At 63.5% G+C, this 26,212-nt stretch overlaps 1 protein-coding gene across 1 annotated transcript; it reads right to left on the minus strand.

Annotated features, from left to right (window-relative positions):
* Positions 1 to 268: 268 nt before the first annotated feature.
* On the minus strand, positions 269 to 25,876 carry LOC309452969 (valine--tRNA ligase-like; the record flags this gene model as incomplete). The annotated part of the gene is given in 26 exon segments (XM_082077615.1): positions 269 to 535; positions 1,862 to 2,017; positions 2,933 to 3,060; positions 3,649 to 3,705; positions 3,708 to 3,726; positions 4,118 to 4,186; positions 5,401 to 5,505; positions 7,203 to 7,328; positions 8,240 to 8,310; positions 9,545 to 9,650; positions 10,687 to 10,771; positions 11,416 to 11,574; positions 12,301 to 12,404; positions 13,706 to 13,830; positions 14,714 to 14,804; positions 15,780 to 15,879; positions 16,711 to 16,820; positions 17,583 to 17,702; positions 18,650 to 18,731; positions 19,689 to 19,853; positions 21,192 to 21,319; positions 21,937 to 22,037; positions 22,614 to 22,704; positions 23,524 to 23,717; positions 24,292 to 24,424; positions 25,736 to 25,876. Coding segments are annotated over 24 exon segments (2,703 nt in total), but the record flags the coding sequence as incomplete, so codon positions are not given.
* Between the last annotated feature and the right edge of the window lie 336 nt (positions 25,877 to 26,212).

Genomic DNA, 26,212 nt, shown 5'->3' on the forward strand with positions numbered 1-26,212 from the left:
CATAGACCCCCCCCAGGCCCCATAGACCCCCCATAACCCCCCCAAGACCGCCCAGACCCCCAGACCCCATAACTCCTCAAGACCCCACAGACCCCCCAGACCCCCCAGAACCCCATAGACCCCCCCAGACCCCATAGACCCCATAGACTCCCATAAACCCCCAGGACCCCCATAGACCCCCCCAGGCCCCATAACCCCCAAGACCCCATAGACCCCCAGGCCCCATAGACCCCCATAGAGCCCCCATAGCCCCCATAGCCCCCCTTACATCGCTCTCCTCGGGAAGGGGCTGACGCAGATGCTGGGGGGGCGGGGGGCGCGGGGGGCCGGGGGGGGGGCAGGCGCTGCCACAGCTCCTCGGTGACGAAGGGCATGAAGGGGGCCAGCAGGCGCAGCCCCGCGGACAGACAGACGTACAGCGTGTCCCGCACGGACAGCGCGTCGCCCTCGTCGCCATCGGCACCGGGGGGGGCGTCGGGGTCGCCCCCCGTGTCCCCGACTCGGCCGCGCGGGACAGAATCGGCTTCGCGCATTCCTGGGGACAGACGGACGGTGACAGCGGGGACACACGGACACAAATCACCCCCAGGGGCCTAAACCCCCGGTGACCCCAAATAACCCCCGGTGACCCCAAATAACCCCCAGGGTCCCAAACCCCCCCCAGTGACCCCAAATAACCCCCAGGGTCCCAAACCCCCAGTGACCCCAAATAACCCCCAGGGTCCCAAACCCCCCAGTGACCCCAAATAACCCCCAGGGTCCTAAACCCCCCCAGTGACCCCAAATAACCCCCAGGGTCTCAAACCCCCCCAGTGACCCCAAATAACCCCCAGGGTCCTGAACCCCCAGTGACCCAAATAACCCCCAGGGTCCCAAACCCCAGTGACCCCAAATAACCCCCAGTGACCCCAAATAACCCCCAGGGTCCCAAACCCCCCCCAGTGACCCCAAATAACCCCCAGGGTCCCAGAGCCCCCCCCATATCCCCTCTTATCCCCCCAATGTCCCCCCCCTGTCCCAATGACCCCAAATAACCCCCAGGTGTCCCCATTGCCCCCCATCCCCCCATTGACCCTATGTCCCCCATTGCCCCCCTATCCCCATTGACCCCCCATGTCCCCATTCCCCCCATTAACCCCCATGTCCTCATTGACCCCCATCCCCCCACTGGCCCCCATGTCCCCCCGTCCCCCCCTTTACCCCCATGTCCCCATCACCCCCATGTCCCCATTGACCCCCATGTCCCCATTGCCCCATTGACCCCATTGCCCCATTGACCCCCATGTCCCCATTGACCCCCATGTGCCATTTCCCCCATTGACCCCCATCCCCACATTGACCCCCATGTCCCCACTGACCCCCATGTCCCCATTGCCCCCCATGTCCCCATTGCCCCAATGTCCCCATTGCCCTCACATCCCCATTGACCCCCATGTCCCCACTGACCCCCCATTGCCCCTCGTGTCCCCATTGCCCCCATGTCCCCATTCCCCCCATGTCCCCATTCCCCCCATGTCCCCATTGCCCCCATTGCCCCATTGACCCCCATGTCCCCATGTCCCCCCATTGCCCCCATGTCCCCATGTCCCCATTGCCCCCATTGACCCCCATGTCCCCATTGACCCCCTATGCCCATGTCCCCCATTGCCCCCCATGTCCCCATGTCCCCATTGCCCCCATTCACCCCCATGTCCCCATTGACCCCCATGTCCCCATTCCCCCCCATGTCCCCCCATCCCCCCATTGCCCCCATGTCCCCATTGCCCCCATGTCCCCATTCCCCCCCATGTCCCCATTGCCCCCATTGCCCCATTGACCCCCATCCCCCCATTGCCCCCATGTCCCCGTTGCCCCCCCTCACCAGGTAGACGTCGCAGAGCTCGTAGACCCACAGCGCGTGCGTGGCCGTGGTGGCCGCCGGGAAGTCGAAGTCGCCCAGCGCGGCGCCCACGGCCGCCACCGCCCGGGCCAATCGGCTGCGCACCCAGCGCTCGGCCAGCCCCGCGCGGCCCCGCCCCTGCCGCAGCCAATCAGCACCCGGCTCCGCCCGGCCGCGCCCCCGCGCCGCGCCGCCCCGGCCAATCGGCGCCGAGAGCCCGCCCGCGGGGGCGGGGCCAGGGAGAGAGCCCGCCCTCGCGCCGCGCACCCCGAGCTCGCCAGCCCCGCCCCCCGGGGGAGGAGTCAAGGCGGGATCAGCCAATGGGAAGGGAATAGTGTTCGGCCACACCCCCGGGGGCGGGAGGAGGGAAAGACTCCGCCCCCCATGGCTGTGAATGCAGCGCCCCTGGGGGCGGAGTCAGGGCGGGATCAGCCAATGAGACGGAAGAGCCACCCTCCCCGGGGGGGAAGGCGGGGTCAGGGAAAGACTCCGCCCCCCTCCTAGCTGTGGTTGGACGGCCCCGCCCCCTGGGGGCGGGGTCAGGGCAGGGTCAGTCCCTCCGGCCACACCCCCGGGGGCGGAGTCAGGGCAGGGTCAGCCCCTCAGGCCACACACCCTGGGGGCGGGGTCAGGGCGGGGTCAGTCCCTCCGGCCACGCCCCTGGGGGCGGGGTCAGGGGTAAGGGGTGGGTGGGGCTAAAAGGTTGGGGGTCCCAGCCCCATAACTGGGTCCCAGCCCCATATCCAGGTTCCCAGCCCCCCAGGTCAGTTCCCAGCCCCATAACTGGGTCCCAGCCCCCCAAGTGTGGGTCCCGTACCTGGGTGTCCGGGGGGGGTCGGTACTGGGGTCCCAGCCCCATATCCAGGTTCCCAGCCCCCCAGGTCAGTTCCCAGCCCCATAACTGGGTCCCAGCCCCCCAAGTGTGGGTCCCGTACCTGGGTGCCCGGGGGGGGGTGGTCATTGGGGTCCCAGCCCCATATCCAGGTTCCCAGCCCCCAGGTCAGTTCCCAGCCCCATAACTGGGTCCCAGCCCCCCAAGTGTGGGTCCCGTACCTGGGTGTCCGGGGGGGGTCGGTACTGGGGTCCCAGCGCCCCCAGGATGAACTTGGCCCCGTTCCAGACCTTGTTGCAGAAGTGACGGTACCCGAGGACCCGGCCCACGTCCAGGTTGATGTCCCGGCCTGGGGTCAAGGGCAGGTCAAGGGCAGGTCAAGGGCAGGGGTCACAGGGGGCCTGGGACCCTGGGGGTTATTTGGGGTCACAGGGGGCCTGGGACCCTGGGGGTTATTTGGGGTCACTGGGATACGGGGACATGGGGGTCTATGGGGTCTGGGGGGTCTATGGGGTCCTGGGGGGGGTTATGGGGGTCTGGGGGGTCTATGGGATCTTGGGGGGAGTTATGGGGGTCTATGGGGTCAATGGCGGGTCTATGGGGGGTCAATGGGGGATTTATGGAGGGATCTATGGGGTCTATGGGGGTATATGGGGGAGCAATGAGGTTCAGTGGGGCTCAATGGGGCCCAATGGGGGTTTGGGGCGCTCAGGGGGGTTTTGGGGTCCCCACCTCTTTAAGGGGACCCTCCCCATCAGTGGGGGTTCAATGGGGCTCAATGGGTGTTTTGGGGGTGGTTTTGGGGTATTTTGGGGTGATTCTGGGGTGATTTGGGGTGATTTGGGGGTGATTTTGGGGTGTTTTGGGGTGATTTTGGGGTCATTTTGGGGTGTTTTGGGGTGTTTCGTGGTGATTTGGGGGTGATTTGGGTGCCCACCCTGGGCGGTGTACGCGCAGAGGGCGAAGCGCAGGGCGTCGGTGCCGCACTCGGGATCCCCGTGGGAAAGTCCCGCTTCTGGGGGGGGGGGGAGGGGTCAGGGGGGTCAGCGACCCATTGACCCCTCCCCCACAGCCCCCACGACCCCCCATGGCCCCTCCCCCCCCCACCTGCCCCTCCCCCATTGACCCCACATCCCCCGCCCACCCCTCCCCCACCTGCCCTTCCCCATTGACCCCCCCCACTAACCCCCCCACCCCTTCCCATTGACCCCCTCCCCCACCGACCCCTCCCCCACCCACCCCCGCCCCACCTGCCCCTCCCCCATTGACCCCACATCCCTCCCCCCCACCCCCCTGCCCCTCCCCCATTGAACCCCCCGCCTCTCCCCCCAGCGTGCCCCTCCCCCCGGCCCCTCCCCCACCTGCCCCTCCCCCCCTGCCCCTCCCCCCGTGTGCCCCTCCCCCACCTGCCCCTCCCTGGCTCTCTCCAGCTCCGCAGGGTCCAAGTTGCTGTTCAGCAGCTGCTGGTGCAGCTCCTGGGGGGGGGGAGGGGACACGTTGGGGACCCCCATGGACCCCCCAACCCCCACAGATCACATAGACCCCCCATAGACCCCCATAAACCCCCATAGATCACATAGACCCCATAGACCCTCCACAGATCCCCCTAGACCCACATAGATCACATAGACCTCCCAACCCTCATAGACCCCCATGGACCCCAACATGTACCCCCACAGACCCCCCAACCCCCATAGACCCCGTAGAACCCCATGTCCCCATATCCCAATGACCCCAAATAACCCCAAATAACCCCCAGGGTCCCAAACCCCCCCAGTGACCCCAAATAACCCCCAGGGTCCTAAACCCCCCCCAGTGACCCCAAATAACCCCCAGGGTCCCAAACCCCCAGTGACCCCAAATAACCCCCAGGGTCCCAAACCCCCCCCAGTGACCCCAAATAACCCCCAGGGTCCCAAACCCCCCAGTGACCCCAAATAACCCCCAGGGTCCCAAACCCCCCCAGTGACCCCAAATAACCCCCAGGGTCCCAAACCCCCAGTGACCCCAAATAACCCCCAGGGTCCTAAACCCCCCAGTGACCCCAAATAACCCCCAGGGTCCTAAACCCCCCCAGTGACCCCAAATAACCCCCAGGGTCCCAAACCCCCCAGTGACCCCAAATAACCCCCAGGGTCCCAAACCCCCAGTGACCCCAAATAACCCCCAGGGTCCCAAACCCCCCAGTGACCCCAAATCACCCCCAGGGTCCTAAACCCCCCCAGTGACCCCAAATAACCCCCAGGGTCCCAAACCCCCCCAGTGACCCCAAATAACCCCCAGGGTCCTAAAGCCCCAGTGACCCCAAATAACCCCCAGGGTCCCAAACCCCCCAGTGACCCCAAATAACCCCCAGGGTCCCAAACCCCCCCAGTGACCCCAAATAACCCCCAGGGTCCTAAAGCCCCAGTGACCCCAAATAACCCCCAGGGTCCTAAACCCCCCCAGTGACCCCAAATAACCCCCAGGGTCCCAAACCCCCAGTGACCCCAAATAACCCCCAGGGTCCTAAATCCCCAGTGACCCCAAATAACCCCCAGGGTCCCAAACCCCCAGTGACCCCAAATAACCCCCAGGGTCCTAAACCCCCCCAGTGACCCCAAATAACCCCAGGGTCCTAAATCCCCAGTGACCCCAAATAACCCCCATGCCCCCAGTGCCCCCCAGAGCCCCCGTGTCCCCGCGTCACCTCCAGGCTGATCCCCCCGATGACGTCCAGGGGGTCGATGACGTTCCCCAGCGATTTGCTCATCTTGCGCCCGTGGGCGTCGCGCACGATGGCGTGGAGGTACACCTGGGGGGAGGGGCACGGGATGGGGGGGGCTGGGGGGGCTGGGGGTGGGGCTTGGGGGGGCTATGGGGGGTCTATAGGGGGCTTGGGGGGGCTATGGGGGTCTACGGGGAGCTATGGGGGGCTATGGGGGAGCTACGGGGGGGCTATGGGGAGCTATGGGGGGCTATGGGGGGGCTATGGGGGGTTTGGGGGGGTCTAAGGGGTATTGGGGAGATCATCATGGGGGTCTATGGGGTATTGGGGGATCACTCTGGGGCTCAATGGGTTCAATGGGGTTCAATGGGGTTCCATGGGGTTCAATGGGGGTCAATGGGGTTCAATGGGGTCAATATGGGGTCCCACCTCCCGGAAGGGCACAGCCCCATCAATGGGGTTCAATGGGGGGTCAATGGGGTTCAATGGAGTTCAGTGGGGTTCAATGGGGGGTCAATGGGTTCAATGGGGTTCAATGGGGTTCAATGGGGTCAATATGGGGTCCCACCTCCCGGAAGGGCACGGCCCCATCAATGGGGTTCAATGGGGTTCAATGGTGTTCAATGGCGTTCAATGGGGTTCAATGGGGTTCAATGGGGTTCAATGGTGTTCAATGGCATTCAATGGGTTCAATGGGGGTCAATGGGTTCAATGGTGTTCAATGGGTTCAATGGGTTCAATGGTGTTCAATGGTGTTCAATGGGGTTCCATGGGTTCAATGGGGTCAATATGGGGTCCCACCTCCCGGAAGGGCACGGTCCCCGTCAATGGGGGTCAATGGGGTTCAATGGGGTTCAATGGGGGTCAATGGGGTTCAATGGGGTCAATGGGTTCAATATGGGGTCCCACCTCCCGGAAGGGCACGGCCCCGTCAATGGGGGTCAATGGGGGTCAATGGGGTTCAATGGTGTTCAATGGGGTTCAATGGGGGTCAATGGGGTTCAATGGGGTCAATGGGGTCAATATGGGGTCCCACCTCCCGGAAGGGCACGGTGCCCGTCAATGGGGTTCAATGGGGGTCAATGGCGTTCAATGGGGTTCAATGGGGTTCAATGGGGGTCAATGGGTTCAATGGGGTCAATATGGGGTCCCACCTCCCGGAAGGGCACCGTCCCCGTCAATGGGGGTCAATGGGGGTCAATGGGGTTCAATGGGGTTCAATGGCATTCAATGGGGTTCAATGGGGTTCAATGGGGTTCAATGGGGTTCAATGGGGTTCAATGGGGGGGGTCAATGGGGGTCAATGGGTCCCACCTCCCGGAAGGGCACGGTGCCCGTCAATGGTGTTCAATGGGGTTCAATGGGGTTCAATGGGGTCAATGGGTTCAATGGGGGTCAATGGGGTTCAGTGGGGTTCAATGGGGGTCAATGGGGGTCAATGGGGTCAATATGGGGTCCCACCTCCCGGAAGGGCACGGCCCCGTCAATGGGCGTCAATGGCGTTCAGTGGTGTTCAATGGGGTTCCATGGGTTCAATGGGGTCAATATGGGGTCCCACCTCCCGGAAGGGCACGGCCCCATCAATGGGGTTCAATGGGGGTCAATGGGGTCAATGGGGGTCAATGGGGATCAATGGCGTTCAATGGGTTCAATGGTGTTCAATGGTGTTCAATGGGGTTCCATGGGGTCAATGGGGTCAATGGGTCCCACCTCCCGGAAGGGCACGGCCCCGTCAATGGGGGTCAATGGGGTTCAATGGGGTCAATGGGGTCAAGGGGTCCCACCTCCCGGAAGGGCACGGTGCCCGTCAGCGCCAGCCCCAGCATCACCATCCGCGCCACCCAGAAGAACAGGATGTCGTGCCCGGTCTCCAGCAGGGACCCCGGGTAGAACACCGACAGGTCCTCCGTCTGGGGGCCAAAATACCCAAAACTGCCCTGAACACCCCAAAACACCCCAAAAACCGCCCAAAACACCCCAAAAACCACCCAAAACACCCCAAAAACCGCCCAAAATACCCCAAAAACCACCCAAAACACCCCAAAAAACCGCCCAAATACCCCAAAAACTGCCCAGAACGCCCCAAAACTGCCCAAAACACCCCAAAAAACACCCAAAAGACCCCAAAAACCGCCCAGAACACCCAAAACACCCCAAAAACCGCCCGAAACACCCCAAAAACTGCCCAAAAACTGCCCAAAACACCCCAAAACCGCCCCAAAACTGCCCCAAAACCACCCAAAATACCCCAAAAACCGCCCGAAACGCCCAAAAAACGCCCAAAACACCCCAAAACCCACCTGAAATACACCAAAACCTGTCCAAAACACCCCAAAAACCCACCCAAAACACCCCAAAAACCGCCCAAATACCCCAAAACCGCCCAAAACACCCCAAAAAACACCCAAAAGACCCCAAAAACCGCCCAGAACACCCCAAAACACCCCAAAAACAGCCCAAAACACCCCAAAAACCACCCAAAAGACCCCAAAAACCACGCAAAATACCCCAAAAAATGCCCAAAATACCCCAAACACCCCAAAACCCGCCCAAAACACCCCAAAACCCGGCCAGAACACCCCAAAAACGGCCAAAATACCCCAAAACCCACCCGAAATACCCCAAAAACTGCCCAAAAACCGCCCAAAATACCCTAAAAAACACCCCAAAAACCGCCCGAAACACCCCCAAAGCAGCCCAAAATACCCTAAAAACCACGCAAAATACCCCAAAACACCCTGAAATGCCCCGAAATGCCCCAAATACCCCAAAACAACCCAAAATGCCCCAAAAATGGCCCCAAATGCCCCAAATGCCCCACCTGGTCAGGCCAGCCCAGCGCCGAGAACGGGAACAGCCCCGAGGAGAACCAGGTGTCCAGAACGTCCTCGTCTGCATGGGGACAGAGACCGTGACCCCTGACCCCTGACCCCTGACCCCCGACCCCGTGACCCCAGGGACCCCATGACCCCCAGTGACCCCAGTGACCCCGTGACCCCAGGGACCCCATGACCCCAGTGACCCCAGGAACCCCAGTGACCCCGTGACCTGACCCCAGTGACCCCGTGACCCCAGTGACACCACCCCAGTGACCCCGTGACCCCGCAACCCCGTGACCCAGGGACACCGTGACCCCAGTGACCCTGGTGACCCCGGTGACCCCAGGGACCCCAGTGACCCCGTGACCCCAGTGACCCCAGGGACCCCGGTGACACCAGTTACACCAGTGACCCCCAGGGACCCCATGACCCAGTGACCCTGCAACCCCGTGACCCCAGTGACCCCATGACCCCGCGACCCCCAGTGACCCCGCGACCCCGTGACCCCAGTGACCCTGTGACCCCAGGGACCCCATGACCCCAGTGACCCCAGGAACCCCAGGGACCTCCAGTGACCCCATGACCCGGTGACCCCCAGTGACCCCAGTGACCCCAGTGACCCCGGTGACCCCAGTGACACCGGTGACCCCAGTGACCCCGCAACCCAGTGACCCCACAACCCCGTGACCCCAGTGACCCCCCAGTGACCCCCAGTGACACCGGTGACCCCATGACCCCAGTGACCCCGTGACCCCAGTGACCCCGTGACCCCAGTGACCCCAGGGACCCCGGTGACACCAGGGACCCCAGTGACCCCGTGACCCCAGTGACCGCGTGACCCTGTGACCCCAGGGACCCCATGACCCAGTGACCCTGCGACCCCGTGACCCCAGGGACCCCATGACCCCGTGACCCCAGGGACCCCGTGACCCCAGGGACCTCCAGTGACCCCAGTGACCCCCCAGTGACCCCAGTGACCCCATGACCCGGTGACCCCCAGTGACCCCAGTGACCCCAGTGACCCCAGTGACCCCGGTGACCCCAGCGACCCCATGACCCCAGGGACCTCCAGTGACCCCAGTGACCCCAGTGACACCAGTGACCCCATGACCCCCGTGACCCCGGTGACACCGGTGACCCCAGTGACACCAGTGACCCCTGTGACATCCCTCCCCCACCCTGCCCCTCCCCCACCCAAGTCCCCCCAGTCAGTTCCCCCCCCACCCCCCATCCCAGCCCCTCCCCTCCCCCGCCCCAATCTCGCCCCTCCCCCCCACCGGTTGCCCCTCCCCCAGCCCCTCCCCCACCTTGTCTCAGCTGAATTTCCTCGGGTTTCACCCCAAATTTCGCCGCCGCTTTCTCTCGCGCCTCCTCGGGGCTGCGGCCGCTGACCCAGAACCGCCCGTCGCTGTCCTGACCCACAGATTGACCCATAGAGGCCCATGGAGACCCCCATTGACCCATAGAGACCCACAGATTGACCCATAGAGACCCATGGAGACCCACAGGGACCCATAGAGACCCACAGATTGACCCATAGAGACCCATAGAGACCCATAGGGACGCATAGAGACCCACAGATTGACCCATAGAGACCCACAGGGACCCACAGATTGACCCACAGAGACCCATGGAGACCCACATTGACCCATAGAGACCCATAACTGACCCATAGAGACCCATAGAGACCCATAGGGACCCATAGGGACCCAGAGGGACCCAGAGGGACCCAGAGGGACCCATAACTGACCCATAGAGACCCATAGAGACCCATAGGGACCCATAGAGACCCATAGAGACCCACAGATTGACCCATAGAGACCCATGGAGACCCATAGGGACCCATAACTGACCCACAGATTGACCCACAGGGACCCATAACTGACCCATAGAGACCCACAGGGACCCATGGAGACCCATAGAGACCCACAGATTGACCCATAGAGACCCATAGGGACCCATAGAGACCCATAACTGACCCAGAACCGCCCGTCGCTGTCCTGACCCACAGTGACCCACAGATTGACCCACATTGACCCACAGAGACCCATGGAGACCCATCACTGACCCATAACTGACCCATAGAGACCCATAGGGACCCATAACTGACCCACAGAGACACATAGGGACCCATAACTGACCATAGAGACCCATAACTGACCCACAGATTCACCCACAGGGACCCATAGAGACCCATAACTGACCCATAGAGACCCATAACTGACCCACAGGGACCCACAGACTGACCCACAGGGACCCATAACTGACCCATAGGGACCATAGAGACCCATAAAGCCTCATAGAGACCCATAGAGACCCATAGCAACCCCCTGACCCCCAACCACCCATAGCTGCCCCCAACCCCCAGTTCACCCCAATCACCCCCCAGCCCCACGGCCGCCCCATAACCGCCCCCAGCCCCACGGCCGCCCCACAGCGCCCCGCTGACCTCCCCGGGGGGCGCGTGGCCGATGGTGACGAAATAGGCCGGGATGCGATGGCCCCACCAGAGCTGCCGCGAGATGCACCAATCCCTGTGGGGAGATGTGGGGCTGCCCCATAGCGGGGGAGGGGCGGGGGGCTGGGGGAGGGGCTTGGGGGGCTGGAGGTATGGGGCAGGGGACGAGGGGCTGCGATTCCCACAGGGCTATGGGGCCGGAGTTATGGGGCAGGACTTAGGGGGCAGGAGTTATGGGGCTGGAGCTGTAGGGTAGGACCCCCAGGGCTATGGGGCAGGGGGCGGGGCCACAGGACAGGGGGTGGAGCCACAAGCACAGGGGTGGAGTCAGAACCAGGGGGTGGGGCCACAAGCCCAGGGGTGGAGCCACAGAATTGGGGGCGGAGACACAAGCCCAGTGGGCAGGGCCACAGGACAGGGGGCGGAGTCAAAGCCTGAGGGGGTGGAGCCAGAACAAGGGGGCGGAGCCACAGGCCCAGGAGGTGGAGTCATAGCTCCATGGGGGTGGGGCCAGAACCAGGGGGTGGAGCCACAGGACAGGTGGGGCGGGGGGGGAGTCACAGGCTCAGGGGGTGGGGCCACAGCCCCAGGGGGGTGGGGCCAGAACCAGGGGGTGGAGCCACAGGACATGTGGGGCCAGGGGGCGGAGCCACAGCCCCCAGGGGGCGTGTCCAGCGCGGGGCGGGGCCGGAGGGGGCGGGGCCGGGGGGGCGGGCTCACCGGATGTTGTCCATCCACTGGAACCAGGTGCGGGCGTGGCTGGGGGGGCGGAGCCGCAGCTGCCCCGCCCGCACGGCCCCGCCCGCGGCCGCGCCCAGCTCCCCGCAGCGCAGGTACCACTGCGGCCGCAGCAGCGGCTCCACCACGTCCCCCGAGCGGCTGCACCACCGGCCAATCAGGGACCAGGGACCCGCGGGGACCCACAGACCCATAGCGACCCATAGAGACCCATAACTGACCCATGGGGACCCATAGAGACCCATAGAGACCCATAACTGACCCATGGGGACCCATAGCAACCCATAGAGACCCATAACTGACCCATGGGGACCCATAGAGACCCATAGAGACCCATGGGGACCCATAACTGACCCATAGAGACCCATAACTGACCCATAGTGACCCATGGGGACCCATCACTGACCCATAGTGACCCATGGGGACCCATAGGGACCCATAGACCCATAGAGACCCATGGGGACCCATCACTGACCATAGGGACCCACAGACCCATAGAGACCCATAACTGACCACAGGGACCCATAGTGACCCATGGGGACCCATAGAGACCCATAGCGACCCACAGACCCATAGAGACCCATTACTGACCATAGGGACCCACAGACCCATCACTGACCCATAGACTAAGGACCCATAGAGACCCCCCCAGACCCATAGGGACACATACAGACTCACAGAGACCCATAACTTACCCATACGGACCCCCCACACCCATAGAAACACATACAGACCCATAGAGACCCCCCAGACCCATAGAGACCCATAAACACCTATTGATAGCATAGCACCCCATAGCACCCCATAGCGCCCCATAGCGCCCCATAGCGCCCCACAGCGCCCCACAGCGCCCCACAGCGCCCCCACCTGCAGATCGGCACCACCATGGGGTTCTCAGTGACCCCCCGGAACAGCCCCCGCTGCTTCAGCGCCTCCAGAACGGCCACGCGGGCAGAGAAACGGGGCAGCCCCTGGGGGCGGGGCCACGTCAGGACCCCGGGACCCCACAGGACCCCCAGTGACCCCAAATAACCCCCAGGGTCCCAAACCCCCAGTGACCCCAAATAACCCCCAGGGTCCCAAACCCCCAGTGACCCCAAATAACCCCCAGGGTCCCAAACCCCCCAGTGACCCCAAATAACCCCCAGGGTCCCAAACCCCCCAGTGACCCCAAATAACCCCCAGGGTCCCAAACCCCCAGTGACCCCAAATAACCCCCAGGGTCCCAAACCCCCAGTGACCCCAAATAACCCCCAGGGTCCTAAACCCCCAGTGACCCCAAATAACCCCCAGGGTCCTAAAGACCCCCCAGTGACCCCAAATAACCCCCAGGGTCCTAAAGCCCCCAGTGACCCCAAATAACCCCCAGGGTCCCAAACCCCCCCAGTGACCCCAAATAACCCCCAGGGTCCTAAACCCCCACTGACCCCAAATAACCCCCAGGGTCCTAAAGACCCCCCAGTGACCCCAAATAACCCCCAGGGTCCTAAACCCCCACTGACCCCAAATAACCCCCAGGGTCCTAAAGACCCCCCAGTGACCCCAAATAACCCCCAGGGTCCTAAAGCCCCCATGTCCCCATATGCCCCTGTCCCCCCATGTCCCCAAGTCCCCCCATACTCCTGTCTGTCCCCATGTCCCCCCATATCCCCCCCTTGTCCCCTATGTCCCCACGTGCCCCTGTCCCCCTGTCTGTCCCCATGTCCCCCCATTTCCCCACCACGTCCCCATGTCCCCCCATGTCACCATATCCCACCATGTCCCCCCATGTCCCCATGTGGCCCCATATTCCTGTCCATCCCCATGTCCCCCCATGTCCCCATATCCCCCCATGTCCCCCCCATGTCCCCCCATGTCCCCATGTGCCCCTATCCCCCCATTTCCCCCCATTTCCCCCATGTCCCCCCATGTCCCCAAGCCCCTCCATGTCCCCCATGTCCCCATGTGCCCCCATATCCCCTCCATGTCCCCTGTGTCCCCATGTGCCCCTGTCCCCTTGTCTGTCCCCATGTCCCCCCATGTCCCCATATCCCCCCACGTCCCCCCCATACCCCAAGCCCCCCATGTCCCCATGTGCCCCCATACTCCTGTCTGTCCCCATGTCCCCTCCATGTCCCCTGTGTCCCCATGTGCCCCTGTCCCCTTGTCTGTCCCCATATCCCCCCATGTCCCCCCCATGTCCCCAAGCCCCCCATGTCCCCATGTGCCCCCATATTCCTGTCTGTCCCCGTGTCCCCCCGTGTCCCCCCGTCCGTCCCCGTCCGTGCGTCACCAGGAAGGGGGGGGGCACGTTCTCCATGGCGCCGCCGTCCCCGATCACCGTCACCATGTCCAGCCCGTGCCGCTGCCCCACCTCGAAATCCGTGGGGTCGTGGGCGGGGGTCACCTTCACCGCCCCTGCGGACACGCCCCGGCACTCCCTCAGGACACACCCCCTGGACACGCCCCTGACAAGCCCCTCAGGACACGCCCCCGACACGCCCCTCAAGACACGCCCCTCAGGACACGCCCCTCAGGACACGCCCCCCGGGACACGCCCCTCAGGACACGCCCCTCAGGACACGCCCCCTCAGGACACGCCCCCGACACAGCCCTCAAGACACGCCCCCAGGACACGCCCCTCAGGACAGGCCCCTCAGGACAGGCCCCCAGGACACGCCCCCCCGGGACACGCCCCCAACACGCCCCTCAGGACACGCCCCTCAGGACACGCCCCCCCAGACACGCCCCTCAAGACACGCCCCTCGGGACACGCCCCCCCCCCGGGACACGCCCCCCAGGACCCACCCACAGGCCCCCTGGGTTGGACTGAGCAGCCCCTGGGCCACGCCCCCTCCACAGGCCACGCCCCCTTTAAGCCACACCCCCTTTAAGCCACACCCCCCCAAACCCCGCCCACTAACCCATACCCTCCAGGCCACACCCCTCCTTAAGCCACGCCCACCCACACGTTACACCCACTGTAGGCCACGCCCCCTGTTTAAGCCACACCCCCTCAAGCTCCCCAAGCCCCACCCCTCCTTAAGCCACGCCCACCTAAGCCACGCCTGCCTAAGCCACGCCCCAGTTAGCCACGCCCCTTAAAGCCACACCCACACTAAGCCACACCCCTCTTTAAACCCCTACCCCTTAAACCACAATTATTCTTAAGCCACACCCCCAATTCAAACCCGGGCTCCTAATTCAAGCCCCACCCCCTCAGGCCCCCCCCCTTCTAGGCCACACCCACCAGCCCCCCCCCCCCCCCAATGACCCCAAATAACCCCCATGTCCCCCTCACCCGTCCCAAACTGGGGGTCCACAAAGGGGTCGTGCAGCACCGGGAGGCTCCGCCCCGTGAACGGGTGACGAACCCGGCGCCCCCGGAGGTGCTGGAGGGGCGGGGCCACGTCAGCCACGCCCACCCCACAGGCCACGCCCCCTCCCAAGCTCCGCCCACTCCGAACCTTGCCGCCCCCGCCTCCCCCCGGGTGAGTCCCATTGAGCGGGATCTATGGGGCTGGGGGCATTGCTATAGGTTTGGGGGGTCTCTATGGGGCTGGAGGGTCTCTATGGGTCCCTATGGGTCTGGGGGGTCTCTATGGGTCCCCATGGGTCCGTATTGGTCTCTACAGGTCCCTATGGGTCTGGGGGGTCTCTATGGGTCTCTATGGGTCCCCATGGGTCCCTGTGGGTCTGTATGGGTCCCTATGGCTCCCCATGGTTCCCTATGGGTCCCTAAGGGTCTCTACGGGTCCCCATGGGTCTGGGGGGTCTGTATTGGTCCCTATGGGTCTCTATGGGTCTGGGGGTTCTGTATTGGTCTCTATGGGTCCCCATGGCTCCCTACAGGTCCCTATGGGTCTGGGGGGTCTGTATTGGCCCCTATGGCTCCCTATGGTCCCCATGGGTCCCCATGGGTCTCTATGGCTCTGGAGGTCTGTATCGGTCCCTATGGCTCCCTATGGTCCCCATGGGTCCCTATGGGTCTGGGGGATCTGTATTGGCCTCTATGGGTCCCCATGGGTCTCTGTGGGTCCCTATGGGTCCCCATGGGTCCCTATGGGTCTGGGGGGTCTGTATTGGTCTCTATGGTCCCCATGGGTCCCTATGGGTCTGGGGGATCTGTATTGGTCTCTATGGGTCCCCGTGGGTCTCTGTGGGTCCCTATGGGTCCCCATGGGTCCCTATGGGTGTGGGGGGGTCTGTATTGGTCTCTATGGTCCCCATGGGTCCCTATGGGTCTGGGGGATCTGTATTGGTCTCTATGGGTCCCCATGGGTCCCTATGCGTCTCTATGGGTCTGGGGGGGTCTGTATTGGCCCCTATGGTCCCTATGGGTCCCCATGGGTCCCCGTGGGTCTCACCGAGTACCGCGGGTCGTCGGGGTTCACGGCCACGGCCACGTCCCCCAGCATGGTCTCCAGGCGCGTGGTGGCCACCACCAGCTCCTCCCGAGGCCCCTCCCTGGGCGGGGCCACGGAAAGGGGGCGGGGCCACGGGGAAAGGGGCGGGCCACGGGGAAAGGGGCGGGGCCACGGGGAAAGGGGCGGGAGGAAAGGGGGCAGGGCCATGGAAATAGGGGCGGGGTCACAATGGGGTGGAGTCAGGAAAGGGGGTGGGGTCAGAATTAGGGGGCGGGGTCAGAATTAGGGGGCGGGGCCAGAAAAAGGGGGCAAAGTCAGAACAGGGGGCGGAGTCCCCCCCCCAATTCCCCGCCATGGGGCAGCCCCCCCAATTTTTGGGGTGTCCCACCCCATTTTCAGGTCCTCCCCATTCTGGGTCCCCTCCATTTTTGGGTCCTCCCCATTTTTGGGGTGTCTCCCCCCATTTTGGGGTCCCCCTCATTTTGGGTCCCCCCCTATTTTGGGGTTCCCATTTTTGGGTCCCCCAATTTCGGGTCCCCCCCATTTTTGGGGTCCCCCCTTTTTTGGGCTGGTTCCCATTTTTGGGGTGTCCCCCTCTCATTTTTGGTCTCCCCCACTTTAGCATCCCCCTGTTTTCAGGTTCCCCCCCTTTTTTGGGTCCCCTCCATTTTTAGGGTCCCCCCATTTTTTGGTTTCCCCCACTTTAGGCTCCCCCTGGTTTTGGGTCCCCCCATTTTTGATGTCCCCTTGGTTTTGGTCTCCCCCACTTCAGGGACCCCCCACTTCAGGGTCCCCCCACTTTTTGGGGTCCCCCCACTTTTTGGGTTCCCCCACTTCAGGGTCCCCCCACTTTTTGGGGTCCCCCCACTTTAGGGTCCCCCCACTTCAGGGTCCCCCCACTTTAGGGTCCCCCCCATTTCGGGGTCACGCACCGTCCCCCTCCAGCTCGTAGGCGAACTGCACCAGCACCCCGAACTCCACGGGCTCCTCGTACCCCGGGACCTTCAGCAGCGTCCGGCCCCCCAGCTCCCGCTTCTCCACCTGTGCACACGGGGTCACCCCAAAACCCCCCCCGGGACCCCAAATAACCCCCCGGGGACCCCAAATAACCCCCCGGGACCCCAAATAACCCCCGGGACCCCAAATAACCCCCCCAGTGACCCCAAGTAACCCCCAGGGTCCCAAACCCCCCAGTGACCCCAAATAACCCCCAGGGTCCTAAAGCCCCAGTGACCCCAAATAACCCCCAGGTGTCCCCAGGGTCCTAAAGCCCACCCGTATTCCTATGTCCCCATATCCCCCCCTATCCCCCCCATGTCCCCAACACCCCCCTGTCCCCCCAATGTCCCCCAGAGTCCCGGAGCCCCCCCACTGACCCCAAGTCCTGTCCGCCCGACCCCCAGTGTCCCTGGGACCCCCCCATGTCCCCATAGCTCCCCATGTCCCCTCAGTGTCCCCTGTCCCCCCGTGTCCCAGTGACCCCAAATAACCCCCAGTGACCCCAAGTCCTGTCCCTATATCCCCCATGTCCCCATGTCCCCATATCCCCCCATGTCCCAATAACCCCCAGGGTCCTAAACCCCCAGTGACCCCAAATAACCCCCAGGGTCCTAAACCCCCCCCAGTGACCCCAAATAACCCCCAGGGTCCCAAACCCCCCAGTGACCCCAAATAACCCCCAGGGTCCCAAACCCCCAGTGACCCCAAATAACCCCCAGGGTCCTAAAGCCCCCAGTGCCCCCGATGAGCGCGGGGTCCCGTGACCCCGTGGCCCCGCCCCCCGCCCCGCCCGGCCCCGCCCACCTCGATGTCGGCGATGGCGGAGCGCAGGGCGCAGCTCCAGTGCACCAGGCGGGTGCTGCGGTAGATCAGCCCCTTGTCGTGCAGCCGCACGAACGCCTCGGTCACCGCGCGGGACATGCGCTGGGGGGGGGGTGGGGGTCAGGGGTCATGGGAGACCCCCGCGACCCCCCGGGACCCCCGGGGATGGGGGGAGACACACAGAGACCATAGAGACACATACAGACCATAGAGACACATAGAGACCATAGAGACACATAAAGACCATAGAGACACATACAGACCATAGAGACACATAAAGACCATAGAGACCATAGAGACCCATAGAGACCCATAGAGACCCATAGAGACATGTACAGACCATAGAGACCATAGAGACCATAGAGACACATAGAGACCATAGAGACACATAGAGACACATGGGGACACATGGGGACACATGGGGACACATAGAGACCACAGAAACCCATAGAGACATATAGAGACACATAGAAACCATAGAGACCACAGAGACCATAGAGACCCATAGAGACCATAGAGACCCATAGGGACCCATAGGGACACACACAGACCCATAGACACCCATAAACACCCATAGAGACCCATAGAGATCCCCCCAGACCCATAGAGACCCATAGAGACACATAGAGACCCATAGAGACCATAGAGACACATAGAGACCACAGAGACCCATAGACACCCATAGAGACCCATAGAGATCCCCCCAGACCCATAGAGACCCATAGAGACCCATAGGGACACACACAGACCCATAGGGACCCATAGAGACCATAGAGACCCATAGAGACCCCCCCAGACCCATAGAGACCCATAGAGATCCATAGAGACCCCCCCAGACCCATAGAGACCCATAGGGACACACACAGACCCATAGGGACCCATAGAGACCCATAGAGACCCAGAGGGACCCATAGAGACCCCCCAGACCCATAGAGACACATAGGGACACATAGAGACCCATAGAAATCATAGAGACCCCCCAAACCCCACAGAGACCCCCAGCCCCATAGAGACCCCCAGCCCCACAGCTCCCGCCCCACAGATCTCACGGGGTCCATGGTGAAACAGGCTCGGTCCCAATCCAGAGACGCCCCCAAGCGCCGCAGCTGCTGGTAGATCCGGTCACCCTTTCTATGGGGAGATGTGGGGAGATGTGGGGCAGGGGGACAGCACTGGAGGGCAGCTATGGGGCACTTATGGGGCAGTTATAGAGTACTTACCATAGACCAGTTATGGGGCAAGCATGGCACAGTTATAGGGCAGCTATGGGGCAGCTATGGGGCACTTATGGGGCAGTTATGGGGCAGCTATGGGGCAGCTATTATAGACCAGTTATGGGGTAACTGTGGCAGAATTATAGGGCAGCTATGGGTTAGCTATGGGGCAGTTATGGGTCACTTATGGGGCAGTTATAGAGTAGCTATTACAGACCAGTTATGGGGCAACCACAGCCTGGTTATAGGGCACTTATGGGGCAGTTATGGGCACTTATGGGGCAGATATGGGGCAGTTATAGAATAGTTATTACACGCCAGTTATGGGGCAGCCATGGCCTGGTCATAGGGCACTTATGGGGCAGTTACAGGCACTTATGGGTCACTTATGGGGCAGTTCTAGAATAGTTATTACACGCCAGTTATGGGGCAACCATGGCCTGGTTATGGGTCACTTATGGGGCAGTTATGGGTCAGGCTCGCTGGTGTTTCCATGCCCTGCAGGAGCCGCTCCCAGCCCAGTTGTGGGGCAGCTGTTACACCAAGTTATGGGGCAGGTCTAGGACACTTATGGGGCAGCTATGGGTCACTTATGGGGCAGTTATGGGTCAGGCTCGCTGGTGTTTCCATGCCCTGCAGGAGCCGCTCCCGGCCCAGTTGTGGGGCAGCTGTTACACCAAGTTATGGGGCAGGTCTAGGACACTTATGGGGCAGCTATGGGTCACTTATGGGGCAGTTATGGGTCAGGCTCGCTGGTGTTTCCAGTCCCTGCAGGAGCCGCTCCCGGCCCAGTTGTGGGGCAGCTGTTACACCAAGTTATGGGGCAGGTCCAGGACACTTATGGGGCAGCTATGGGGCGCCGTGGGGCACTCACTCTCTCTTCCAGCCCCACACCTCCTGCAGGAAGCGCTCCCTCCCCAGCTGCTGCCGCGTCTGCCGCCGCTGCCGCCAGAGCCGCCGCTCCACCACGGCCTGCGTGGCGATGCCGGCGTGGTCGCAGCCCGGGACCCACAGCGTCGTCACCCCCCGCATGCGGTGCCTGGGGGCACAGGAAGGCGCTATGGGGCACAGGAACGCGCTATGGGGCTGGGGAGTCGCTATGGGGCAGAGACACGCCATGGGGCTGGGGAGTCGCTATGGGGCAGAGGAACGCGCTATGGGGCTGGGGAGTCGCTATGGGGCAGAGGAACACGCTATGGGGCTGGGGAGTCACTATGGGGCAGAGGAACGCGCTATGGGGCTGGGGAGTTGCTATGGGGCTGGGGGAGTCACTATGGGGCTGGGGAGTCGCTATGGGGCTGGGGAGTCGCTATGGGGCAGAGGAACACGCTATGGGGCTGGGGAGTCGCTATGGGGCACAGGAACACGCTATGGGGCTGGGGATTCGCTATGGGGCTGGGGAGTCGCTATGGGGCAGAGGAACATGCTATGGGGCTGGGGGAGTTTGGGGGAATCACTACGGGGCTGGGGGAGGGATGAGTGGGGGATGCTTGGGGGACTCACTGTGGGTCTCTATGGGTCAGTAGCTGCATCTATGGGTCTCTATGGGTCTCTATGGGTCAGTGTGTGTCTCTATGGGTCTCTATGGGTCAGTAGGTGTCTCTATGGGTCTCTATGGGTCTCTATGGGTCAGTGTGTGTCTCTATGGGTCTCTATGGGTCAGTAGGTGTCTCTATGTGTCTCTGTGGGTCAGTAGCTGTATCTATGGGTCTCTATGAGTCAGTAGGTGTCTCTATGGGTCTCTGTGGTCTCTATGGGTCAGTAGGTGTCTCTATGGGTCCCTATGGGTCTCTATGGGTCCCTATGGGTCCCTATGGGTCCCTATGGGTCAGTAGGTGTCTCTATGGGTCTCTGTGGTCTCTATGGGTCAGTAGGTGTATCTATGGGTCCCTATGGGTCCCTATGGGTCTCTATGGGTCCCTATGGGTCAGTAGGTGTCTCTATGGGTCTCTGTGGTCTCTATGGGTCAGTAGGTGTATCTATGGGTCCCTATGTGTCTCTATGGGTCCCTATGGGTCAGTAGGTGTCTCTATGGGTCCCTATGGGTCTCTATGGGTCAGTAGGTGTATCTATGGGTCCCTATGGGTCTCTATGGGTCCCTATGGGTCAGTAGGTGTATCTATGGGTCCCTATGGGTCTCTATGGGTCCCTATGGGTCAGTAGGTGTATCTATGGGTCTCTATGGGTCCCTATGGGTCTCTATGGGTCCGTATGGGTCAGTAGGTGTCCCTATGGGTCTCTATGGGTCTCTATGGGTCCCTATGGGTCCCTATGGGTCTCTATGGGTCTCTATGGGTCCCTATGGGTCCCTATGGGTCTCTATGGGTCCCTATGGTCCCTATGGTCCCTATGGTCCCTATGGTCTCCATGGTCTCACCAGCGGGTCAGTGTGTCCTCGATGGCCACGGTGAGCGCGTGGCCCAGGTGGAGGGTCCCGGTGACGTTGGGGGGGGGCAGCACCATGGCGAACACGCCCCGCGGGTTGGGGGCGGAGACGCTGGAGCGCTGGGGGCGGGGCCACGCTCAGGGGGCGGGGCCGGGAGAGGCCACACCCACCAATCAGGAGGCCCCGCCCATGAGAACCCAGCCACCAATCAGCTCCCACCCACCAACCAGGACCCGCCACTGACCCCATGACCCCGCAGTGACCCCTATGACCCCCCACTGACCCCATGACCCCTATGACCCCACAATGACCCCCATGATCCCCTATGACCCCACAATGACCCCCATGACCCCTATGACCCCTTGTGACCCCCATTGATCCCCATGACCTTCCACTGACCCCATGACCCCTATGACCCCACAGTGACCCCATGACCCCCAATGTCCCCTATGACCCCCATGATCCCCTATGACCCCCCATGACCCCTATGACCCCCCATGACCCCTATGCCTCCCCAATGACCCCCCAGTGACCCCCATGACCCCCCAGTGACCCCAGTGACCTCCCACTGACCCCATGACACCCCATGACCCCAATGACCCCTATGCCCCCCACCGACCCCCATGATCCCCCATGACCCCCCCAGTGACCCCAATGACCCCCCATGACCCCCTCTGTGACCCCATGACCTCCCACGACCCCCCCCCCCCCCCCCAGTGCCCTTGACCCCGCTCACCCCGTACTGGGGCCGGAACAGCCCCTCCCCCTCCCACCAGCTGTACCACGCGGCCTCCACGAAGCGGGGGCTGTACGAGGGGGGGAGGGGCAGCGACACGTCTGGGGGGACGGACGGACACACGGACGGGGGGACACGTCAGAGCCGGACACACGGACACGGCCCCAAACCCCCCAGTGACCCCAAATGACCCCCAGGGTCCCAAACCCCCCCGTGACCCCAAATAACCCCCAGGGTCCTAAAGACCCCCCCGTGACCCCAAATAACCCCCAGGGTCCCAAACCCCCAGTGACCCCAAATAACCCCCAGGGTCCCAAACCCCCAGTGACCCCAAATAACCCCCAGGGTCCTAAAGCCCCAGTGACCCCAAATAACCCCCAGGGTCCCAAACCCCCCCCATGACCCCAAATAACCCCCAGGGTCCTAAACCCCCCCCCAGTGACCCCAAATAACCCCCAGGGTCCCAAACCCCCCCCAGTGACCCCAAATAACCCCCAGGGTCCTAAACCCCCAGTGACCCCAAATAACCCCCAGGGTCCTAAACCCCCCCCCAGTGACCCCAAATAACCCCCAGGGTCCCAAACCCCCCCAGTGACCCCAAATGACCCCCAGGGTCCTAAACCCCCAGTGACCCCAAATGACCCCCAGGGTCCCAGTGCCCCCCGGGCCCCTCTCACCCTTTTTCTGCCCCGGGGGGGTCTCCACGTCGTACGTCGCCCCCTGGGGGTCCCGTCGCTCCTTGCGCCGCCCCCGAGCCTGAGCCTGAGCCTGGGGACACGGGACCCCCCAGTGACCCCCATGGGACCCCAGGGACCCCCATGACCTCCCATGACCCCCCCAGTGACCCCCATGACCCCTGTGACCCCCCAGTGGTTCTATAACCCCCTATGACCCCCCCTCCCCAAACCCACCCAGGACTTGGAAACAGGAGTTTGGGGGACCCAGGCGTCCAGGGGGACCCAGGAGTTCAGGGATATGGGGGGTCCTGGGTAGACCTGGGGGGACCCAGGAGTTTGGGGGGGTGGGGGGGACATGGGGATTATGGGGGGACCCAGGAATTTGGGGAGGGACCCAGGAGTTCGGGAGGGACCCAGGAGTTCAGGGGGGACCCAGGAGTTCGGGAGGGACCCAGGAGTTCGGGAGGGACCCAGGAGTGCGGGAGGGACCCAGGAGTGCGGGGGGGACCCAGGAGTGCGGGGGGGACCCAGGAGTGCGGGGGGGACCCAGGAGTTCGGGAGGGACCCAGGAGTGCGGGAGGGACCCAGGAGTTCATGGAGGGACCCAGGAGTTCGGAAGGGACCCAGGAGTTCGGGAGGGACCCAGGAGTTCGGGAGGGACCCAGGAGTTCTGGAGGGACCCAGGAGTTCGGGGGGACCCAGGAGTTCTGGAGGGACCCAGGAGTTCGGGGGGACCCAGGAGTTCGGGAGGGACCCAGGAGTTCAGGGGGACCCAGGAATCTGGGGCGCCCAGGAGTTCAGGGGGGACCCAGGAGTTCGGGGGGGACCCAGGAGTTCGGGGGGACCCAGAAGTTCGGGAGGGACCCAGGAGTTCGGGAGGGACCCAGGCGTCCGGGTCAGGGTCGCCCACCTGCAGCTCCCGGTTCTTCTCCTGTTTTTGCTGGAATTTCTCCAGTTTCTCCCGTTTTTTCGCCTCTTTCTTCAGCTGCGCGGGGGTCTTGGGGGGGGGAGGGGCCGAGTCCTGCCCCACAGGTCCCTCCTGCCCCATAGATCCAGGCTCCTGCCCCACAGATCTAGGCTCCTGCCCCACGGGGCTCAGCTCCACTGGGGACAATGGGGAAGCAGCTCTGGCCCCGCCCCCATTTATTAAGCCCCACCCTGACTTAAGCTCCACCCCCTTCCTATTTCCTGCCCCTCCCCCACTCTCAGCTCCACCCCCTTCCCCACCCCCTGGCCCTCCCCCCCTTAAACTCCACCCCTGCCCCTCCCCTACTTAAGCCACACCCCCACTCAGCCCCTCCCCCACTCAGCCCCACCCCACTTAAGCCCCTCCCCACTCAGCCCCACCCCCACTTAAGCCCCTCCCCCACTACACTCCACCCCTTCCCCTCCCTCAGCCCCTCCCCCTTTAAGCCCCACCCCTACTAAGCTCCACCCCTCCCCTCTCAGCCCCTCCCCCTCAGCCCCACCCTCACTTTAAGCCCCTCCCCCACTAAGCCCAACCCCTCCCCCACCCTCAGCCCCTCCCCCTTTAAGCCCCACCCTCTTTAAGCCCCTCCCCCACCCTCAGCCCCTCCCCCCGGTTTCCCGGCCCCTCCCCCACCATCAGCCCCTCCCCCTTTAAGCCCCTCCCCCCCTCAGCCCCTCCCCCGGTTTCCCGGCCCCGCCCCTCGCTCACCGGGGGGGAGGGGCGGCCCCGCCCCCCAGAGCTCCACGTCCCCCAGGACCCCCCGGAACTGGGGCAGCCGCACGCAGGACTCGAACCAGCAGAGCACCCGCGGGAACCGGCTCCGCGCGGGGGCGGGGAGCACCTGGACACACGGACGGGGGACACACGGACAGGACATGGGGACACCAGGGGACATGGGGGACACACAGACGGACATGGGACACACGGACACCAGGGGACATGGGGACATCAGGGGACACGCGGACATGGGGACACACGGACATGGGGACACACGGACAGCAGGGGACATGGGGACACACGGACATGGGACATGGGGACATGGGGACACCAGGGGACATGGGGACATAGGGGACACACAGACAGACATGGGACACACGGACACCAGGGGACATGGGACATGGGACATGGGGACATGGGGGACACCAGGGGACATGGGGGACACACGGACAGGGCATGGGACACACGGACACCAGGGGATATGGGACATGGGGACACCAAGAGACATGGGGGACACACGGACAGGGACATGGGACACACGGACAGGACATGGGGCACACAGACAGGACATGGGACATGGGGACATGGGACACACGGACATGGGGACACCAGGGGACATGGGGACATAGTGGACACACAGACATCAGGGGACACACAGACACCAGGGGACATGGGGACACGGGGGGACTCAGGGTCACTGTGGGGGCTCTAGGACCCTGGGGGTTATTTGGGGTCACTGGGGGGGGCTCTAGGACCCTGGGGGTTATTTGGGGTCACTGGGGGTTTGGGACCCTGGGGGTTATTTGGGGTCACTGGGGGGTTTGGGACCCTGGGGGTTATTTGGGGTCACTGGGGGGGTTTGGGACCCTGGGGGTTATTTGGGGTCACTGGGGGTTTGGGACCCTGGGGGTTATTTGGGGTCACTGGGGGGTTTAGGACCCTGGGGGTTATTTGGGGTCACTGGGGGGGTTTGGGACCCTGGGGGTTATTTGGGGTCACTGGGGGTTTAGGACCCTGGGGGTTATTTGGGGTCACTGGGGGGGTTTGGGACCCTGGGGGTTATTTGGGGTCACTGGGGGGTTTGGGACCCTGGGGGTTATTTGGGGTCACTGGGGGGTCTTTAGGACCCTGGGGGTTATTTGGGGTCACTGGGGGTTTGGGACCCTGGGGGTTATTTGGGGTCACTGGGGGCTTTAGGACCCTGGGGGTTATTTGGGGTCACTGGGGGTTTGGGACCCTGGGGGTTATTTGGGGTCACTGGGGGGGTTTGGGACCCTGGGGGTTATTTGGGGTCACTGGGGGGGTTTAGGACCCTGGGGGTTATTTGGGGTCACTGGGGGTTATTTGGGGTCACTGGGGGGTTTGGGACCCTGGGGGTCACTGGGACATGGGGGGCCACGGGGGGTCCCGGGGTCAGAGGTCAGAGGTCACGCACCCTGCGGAAGGGCCCCAGGAGGGCGCAGGTCACGGTCACGTCCGCCAGGGTCAGCCCCTCCCCCAGCAGGAAGCTCCGCCCCTCCAGCTGCGCCTCCAGCGCCCCCAGCACCCGCAGCAGCTCCTGGCGCGCGCGGCCCCGCGCCTGGGGGGGGGGTCACGGGGTCACGGGGGGTCACGGGGGTCACACCCCCCCGCACCCCCAAACCCCCCCACTGGGGCCTGACCCCCCCAATGGAGCCCCCCCATACCCCATGGCCCCCAATACCCCCCTGTCCCCCTATGTCCCCATATCCCCCCTGCCCCCCAATGTCCCCAATACCCCCCTGTACCCCCCTGTACCCCAATACCCCCCTGCCCCTCCATGTCCCCCCTGTCCCCTCATGCCCCCCCATGTCCCCATATCCCCCCTGCCCCCCAATACCCCCCTGTACCCCAATGTCCCCCTGCCCCCCAATGTCCCCCATCCCCCAATGTC

The sequence above is a fragment of the Streptopelia decaocto genome (genome assembly GCF_964273445.1).
Source record: "Streptopelia decaocto genome assembly, contig: HAP1_SCAFFOLD_1951, whole genome shotgun sequence".
Lineage (NCBI taxonomy): Eukaryota > Metazoa > Chordata > Aves > Columbiformes > Columbidae > Streptopelia > Streptopelia decaocto.